The 7,673-nt window shown below is 34.1% G+C and overlaps 1 protein-coding gene across 1 annotated transcript in view; it reads left to right on the top strand.

Annotated features, from left to right (window-relative positions):
- NR2C2 (nuclear receptor subfamily 2 group C member 2) overlaps positions 1 to 7,161 on the top strand; it is a 28,138-nt gene extending 20,977 nt beyond the window's left edge. The window contains 6 exon segments of the mRNA XM_026052514.1: positions 89 to 266; positions 870 to 991; positions 1,451 to 1,590; positions 2,552 to 2,689; positions 4,268 to 4,373; positions 6,686 to 7,161. Coding sequence (XP_025908299.1) covers positions 89 to 266; positions 870 to 991; positions 1,451 to 1,590; positions 2,552 to 2,689; positions 4,268 to 4,373; positions 6,686 to 6,860 — 859 coding nt within the window. The 3' untranslated portion in view covers positions 6,861 to 7,161.
- Positions 7,162 to 7,673: the final 512 nt, after the last annotated feature.

Below are 7,673 nucleotides of genomic sequence, written 5' to 3'. Positions count from 1 at the left end.
CTCCCTCTCGTTCTCCCTCTCGTTCTCCCTCTCGTTCTCCCTCTCGTTCTCCCTCTCGTTCTCCCTCTCGTTCTCTCCTTTTCTACAGAGCATTTGATACTTTGGCTAAAGCACTTAATACCACAGATGCCTCAGCAGCTCAGAACTTGGCAGATGGAATGGATCCTACAGGAGGAGGGAATATTCATGTAATCAGTAGAGATCAGTCAACACCTATTATTGAAGTGGAAGGACCCCTCCTTACAGATACACATGTCACATTTAAGGTATGTGCTCCTTGAAATACTTTGCTAAGCAAACTGATTTTCAAGACATAACCCAAAATGAGCTTACTGTGTTTTCTTTATTGTTATATTTAATTTTATGAACAACAGCCAGTATAGCATCTACTGTTACAAAGTGTCTAAACAGTTTTCACTCTTGCATGCTGTATCTGAAAAACATAGGTTTCACAGGACCATTTTATAAACAGAAGGATGGTTTAAAATTTAGTTTACTTTCATTTCTTTTATTTACTAATTATTTCTATATCAAATAGTATGATATGCATGCTTGGAAGCTAAAAACACTCTACAAAGCAATTAAATTACATATTTTATTGTTGTTATATGAATATTTAAAACACTTTAAAAGGAAACATGAGTGCACCTACATTATTTATAATTTCTCATCTTTTATCCCCATTTTGCATTCCTTGCCAGTAGTAAGGAATTATTTACTTAAATTATACATTAACAGTTTCTTATCACACAAATAGTTATGATAGACTATAGGAATAGTTGGAAAGATCCTGTTCATTATTTAGTTGATAATAAACATTTATTTATGCTTCAATTATGCACAGTGTACCATACTTTTATTTCTTGCAGCTGACAATGCCCAGTCCAATGCCAGAGTACCTTAATGTTCATTATATCTGTGAGTCAGCATCACGACTACTATTCCTCTCTATGCACTGGGCAAGGTCCATACCAGCTTTTCAAGCACTTGGGTAAACAGACATTTTTCTGTTGAACAGTTTGTTTTCTATTGAATTTAAGTACCAATCAGAACACTTTTCAACTATTAGGAATTTCTGTTTAATTACGTTTTTTAGTTTTTAATTCTTTTAAATATGTTAAGGCTGTGCAATACGTTTTTTGAAGAACAAAGATGGCAGTGTGTACAGTATCTACTATCACAGTAAAAGCTGAATTAAAAGCATTTAATTTGTAGAAATACATCTTTATAAAAAACTGGTGAGCACCATTCAACAGATAACCTGAAATAGATTCCTGTAATCAGGAATTGTTCTTTGTAATTCTTGTTGTGTGCTAATACAGGCCTGATAAAATTATTTAGAATACATTAATCCTTATTATTATTTTTAAGAATTAGCCTCCTTACTGTAGGTTAATACCAACATGATATGAACACTAGCTACAGCTGTTTGATTCTGCGTTGCTTACAGGCAGGACTGTAATACAGGCCTTGTGCGCGCCTGCTGGAATGAGCTATTCACCTTAGGCCTTGCACAGTGTGCACAGGTGATGAGTTTGTCTACCATCCTAGCAGCTATTGTCAACCACCTCCAGAACAGCATACAGGAAGGTATGTGTTCAGTGTATGTCACTTGCAGATGATTTGTCCTGTCAGGTACAGGGTGAGAAACTGATATTAGAATGTAAATAACACTTTTTCACAAGCTGTTTTCTGATGGGTGACAGTATTGTTCCCCATGATCCAGAAGAATCCTTTAACTGTATGATTACCTCTCCCCTGAGGGTCTCTGGACTTTGTTGCACTAACTTCACAGACATTTCAGTGGGACAGAAATGTCCACAGAAGAAATGTGGATAAGGATAGAAAAGATAGAATACTTTTCTCCTACATCATCTACAACTGGCGAGCAATGTACCGAAAGACTATCGCATCCTAAAGTCATGGTGCATTCGCAGAGCTGCCCTCCTATCCAAATGTAAATTTACTTTTTCATGTTAGAATAATGATGCTTTTTCTCTTATTTTTTTTCCTTCCMAAACCTCCCTTTTAAAGTGTTAAACTATAGCATTTGCTGAGTACCACAACAAGAATATCCTTGCAAGTTTAATGACTTTGGATACTGCTATATAATACAATAATATTTTTTTCAGAAGGTCAGAGGATCCTTTCAGATCCTACACTACAGTGGATTAAAAATTCACTTCTAAAAGTATAAATATAGGAAAAGTAGCACTGCCATTACTGCTATAGCATTCACTTACGTGGAAGTTAAATGAATGCTGATTAAAGTTAATATTAAAAATTACATGATAGCATGCGTTTTGTACTTGTAGAATAATTTGATAGAATAATTTATATGGCAAAATTATGCACAAGAGTTAACATTCTGTTTGTAAGCCCTGTATCTAACTCAGCTTTATAAGCCTTCACTCCCATAATCATTCCTCCATCCTCACAATATTGTTAAGTGGTTTTAAGACATCAAATAAAACAAAATGTTTTAAACTGGCTCTTTGCCTGTTTTAAAAAAAGTGTTCCTTGAGCCTTTTTTTTTTTTTTTTTTTTTAAAATAAGCTTTATGGAGACAGAATAAGGCAAGTGATGGAACACGTGTGCTAACTTCAGGAGTTCTGTAACAGCATGGCCAAGCTTGATATTGATGGATATGAATATGCATATCTTAAAGCTATAGTCCTCTTTAGCCCTGGTAAGGAATTTAGTAATTGTATCTTTTTAAATGATGAGCTGCATATGTTAATAGTTCTAGCATTCGCTTATTTAAGAGACTACTATCCTGAGATCAGACTTTTTTGTTAACTTGTTTGTAAAATAGTCAATTGTTTCGTAATGATTTATCATTAAAAGTATACCTTTTAACAATAACTTTTGTAAGGAGCAACATGTCCTGGCTATCTACAGTTCAATTATTTATTTTCTGTACACCCACTTTAGAAGACTAGATTCTCAGTCATTTCCTTCCCTATCTAAGCTTTTCTGCTTAGGAAGCTGCGAATCTAACAACAATTAGTTACCAGCTGTGTATAGTAGCACTATTTGTGAATTAAAAATCAAGAATGGTTAGAGAAAATATATTTTCAAAGTCACAAAAGGTTATAGGCTTCAATGTTAATATTTTTAAGAGACTTTTAAGTGGGATGGAATATGAAATGTGAGCAGAAAATATAATGTATTTTATATGGAGCTTTCAGAAAAATCCAAAAGGTAAATGTAAGCAAACTGTCTCCCTTCCATTAAAAAATGACAGCAGATCAACTGATACATGATAAGCAGTGTTTATGAGATACAAGGATTTACTAAAGGAGGTCTTTCGATTTGTGTAATGATAAGGCTATAAGAGAAATGGGAGGCATCTGTCTTTTGGGATACAGGAGGAGGAATGCTACTAGAATACCAAAAGTTTACCTTAAAACTGAATGAAAGGGAGGCTATCGCTCAAAAAGGTAAATTATTTACTTTAAATCAAGTATGTTGCTGCTTTAACAAATTATCCAAAAAAAAAGAATATTTTGTAATCTATTTCCTTTCTGCATATATACTATTTTCTCTTTATAATAAAATTTAATTTAATTAGAAGATTTTGGTGTCCTGAAACTTTGCTTTTGGAAATTTCTTGCAGATTTTATCACTAGATTTAACGTGAATTTTATTCTAGTCTGTGAGGAGAGAAACTCTCCAAACGTGGACTAGCTCCCTGCCCTTTCAAGGGAAGAGCTGCTTGAACGCAGGAATGAAGATACTTTGTCATAGTCAGATAATGTGATATTCTCTGGGTTTGTTTTGGGTTTTTTTTTTTTTCTTTTTTCTTTCCAATCCCCCTCAAAATTGCGTGACTATCTTTGAGGAGCTGATTCAGAGTTAGAACATGGAACAAAGCTGAGAAAGTCAGGAAGTTGGCCTGTCAGGGGAAAGAAACATAGATTTCTCCATTTTTATAGTTAGTCAAAATCACAGAGCCAAATAAAAATAAATGGAAAAAAAAATAAGCAGAGTTAGAAACATAAATTAGGACTATCATTGTCTGCTGCCTGATATATACCTACAAGATTGATCTTTTCCTGCTTTCCTATGGATGCAGTCAGCTCTTGAGGAGGGCGGGGGGAAAAGGTATGTTAACTCTAAAGCTAGGAAGTAAATTTCAATTTAATGGTTTTCTTTATGCAGCTAATGCATCAAATAAGTATTTAAATGAATAAACCCTGTAACTACATATATTTCATAATGTATAGGGAAACACTCGACATACAGAAATGTTTTGTTTCTTTAGATCACCCTGGTCTGACCAGTTCAACCCAAATAGAAAAATTCCAGGAGAAGGCACAGATGGAATTGCAGGACTATGTACAAAAAACCTATCCAGAAGATACTTATAGGTATTTATTGTCTGTAGTACCCAAAATAATGTTATAGGCCATAGCTGACAAAGGTACAAAACAACCTGACATGAAAATGTCCTTTTTGATATCTGTTCTCTTTTGACAGTTAGAATCCTCATTCATAGAATTCAGCTAGAACTTCATTCATAAAATAAAGCAGATTCATTTAAATAGAGCAAAAACAAGAAGTTTAACTTCTTACATTAGTTTCCAAACTAAACTGTATACTTCGTTCTTTTTCTTTAATTGTCTTTAATTTCAATGTTTAGAAAAGGAGACAGACATAGTTTAATAGAAGTCTTCAGAATAACTGCCTTACACATTTTGCCTTTGATTAAAATGATGCCTCACTTTTCAATTTGGAGTAGTCAAAGTGGTTCTGAGATAATAAAAGGCTACTTGTATCCTTTTAATGTTTGTCAAGTTACATTCTTAGAAAGGTATTAAAACTGTCAGTTTATAGTTTATAACTGTCTGTTGTCTTCTGAGAATAAGAAATTCTCACTTCCTGCTTTCCTTTCCCTCCATATTTATTTCTGAGTATTTCCATTTGAAACTATCTGATCTTTTTAGTCATTTCTCATCTGTCCTTGCTTACTATTTGCTAGAAATAATTACCTTTTTCCCCCCCACTCCCCCTTGCTCCCCTCATTCCCCCCCTTTCTCCTCCTTTCCCCCTTCCCTCCCTTTTCCCCGCCCTTTTCCCCGCCCTTTTCCCCGCCCTTTTCCCCGCCCTTTTCCCCGCCCTTTTCCCCCGCTTTTTTTCCTTTTTTTCCTTTTTTTCCTTTATTTTTTTTTCCTTTCTTTCCTTTTTTTTCTATCAAAGCTCGTTATTTTTCAGCTTCACTGCCACAATGATTCAGAATGCCAGAACGGAAATTCTAACCACTCTGTAGTCATCTATCCTATAATTTCTTTTCCTATGAAAGTAACCCCCTTGTGGAAGAAGCATACAATCCTTTACACTTAAAAAATGGTTGATGGTAGTGCAGCATTTTTTTAAAGGATGGGGAGAGGATGTTAACGCTGGGTCAAGAGATGGTACATCAGGATTCCTAGCTGTGTAGTTAAAAAAAAACCCTGGTAGCTATGATGTTGCATCAATACTTTAATCATTTACCCAGTCTTTTTACTGGAGTGGAGATAGGAATCCCTGCTTCAGAAATATCCTCAGATATTTCTTCCTTCAGCAATTTAATCTGGCTTTGTGCAAGAAAATTTCTCCATTTAAAAAAAAAAAAAAAGATTTGTTGTGTTCACTTAGTGTTCTTAACAATCACTCAAGGAAGAAAATCAGAGTCACAACCTCCAAACTTTCCTCTGTTTTAATTGATATTCTTTATTCCCCTATGCTCACCCATAGATGAACTTAAAGTACATGAAATGATTATTTCTGAGAAACTGAATGCTGACATAAATTCTGATTGAAGCAAAAATGTTACAGCTTTCACAAAAATGGTGGCATGACTTGAATCTTTTTTGCCGATTTCATCTAATGTTTACAAAAGGGCTTACAGAAAGGCCTACATACTTCTTCCGCAAGTGCTTATGCATCCTTCCAAGGTCTTTATTCAACCTTGCCTAAAGCTTGTTATTACTTGCCTTCAGTCCAGAAAATTTATTTATTTTGACCTTTGTGACATGTATCTGCTGTGTAAACACAATAGATATTTTTGCAAAATTATTCTGTATTTAAAATGCATTAAAAGCCCAGAAGTGCAATGTGATCACTTCTTTATATTGCATATATGCTAACATCCTGATACATGAAAATCCATGTTATTTGAAAATATATAACATCAGAATCCTCCAAATTCCTTTTCTCAATAGAAGGAGATTCCCTTATTCCCTTTCACACGTACCCAGTCTCTCTTGCTGCCTGGTTTGTCATTAAGTTACTAGGCAACAAGAACTATGTTGTTCATGATTTACATTCTCATTAAGAATTCTGCTCTTAAAATTGTCTAAATGTGTTCATTGATGTGAATGTTATTAGTCTCAACATGATCCTGAATTGCGAAGTTCTTCCAGATCTAGGAATTTCAGAAGCAGACTAGGAGAATTATATGTTTGTACATAYACATTGTTATTTTAATGGCCTTTTYCCTGGAGAACCACTAAGAAAGATGGGGGCTTTTCATTTCTCTTGCAGGATAGAAAAGTAACCATTCTTTTCATAGTAGCTAAATTAACTTTAATTCCTTCTTTACTCTCCTTCATGATAATAAATGCAAAACAAAATCTTTAGACACACAGTATTTTAAACTTGCATTATTTGTATTTATAATTCACTAAACTTCTTTTTTCAGGCTAGCCCGGATTCTAGTTCGCCTGCCAGCACTTAGGCTGATGAGCTCTAGCATTACTGAGGAACTATTTTTTACTGGTCTCATTGGAAATGTTCCAATTGACAGCATAATTCCCTACATTCTCAAAATGGAAACAGCAGAATATAATGGTCAAATAACTGGCACATCTGCATAGTGGGAACAATACAATTTGATGGATCAAAATAATTTTCATAAAAACATATATTTAAGAGAAAGAAGTTAAAAGAATACCAGTTTGGTATGTACAGATATTTACAACTTACTATTTAATTTCCTATCAGATTTCTTCTCATCTGTCTGCTGACTTTGACAAAATTTAAGCAGCTTTTAAATGATCTGTATTAGGACCTTTTCTGCCACAAGGAATGTTTCTGATGCCTTTCCTTCAAAAGGCTATAGATTACTGAACGTACTTTTAACATGCTTTGTATTTAGAAATTATTGGTGGTTAAAAATAGTTTTATAATATCAGAGATTAGTAATGAAATTACTTTAAAAGAACAATATGTATATATTTTAAAAATGTCCTTGGAATTAATATCTAGTAATTGCCAGGGTATGATATTAGCACTTTGTAAGCACTTCTTGTCAAAGCGATAGTCATCAACATCCTGCTTATGAGTAGGGAAAATATAAAGTTGTGTATGTCCTTAGTAAAAATGCTAATGATTTCTGTGAAAATGTGGCTACAGGAGACAATCATTTATTCTGCAAAAAGTCACTTGTTCTCATCTTATGCATTAAATAATGTGGATCCTTAACTCGGATTTCCACATTATATGGCACTATATTAAATTAGTGCAGCTGTGATTAAAAGCATGGTATAAGCATAATGACTGGAACGTGCTATGAAAATTACCCAAACTAGAGGATAGAATTTGAGTTCCGTGCCACAGTGACGATGAAATATTCAAGATTTCTCAAAGCATCTACTCAGCCTGGCGCTGATGTTTACACAATCCTGACA

This window comes from Nothoprocta perdicaria, unplaced genomic scaffold (assembly GCF_003342845.1).
Source record: "Nothoprocta perdicaria isolate Ctin4 unplaced genomic scaffold, notPer1 scaffold_9, whole genome shotgun sequence".
Taxonomy (NCBI): Eukaryota; Metazoa; Chordata; class Aves; order Tinamiformes; family Tinamidae; genus Nothoprocta; species Nothoprocta perdicaria.
This window is presented reverse-complemented; position numbering and strand designations above follow the sequence as displayed.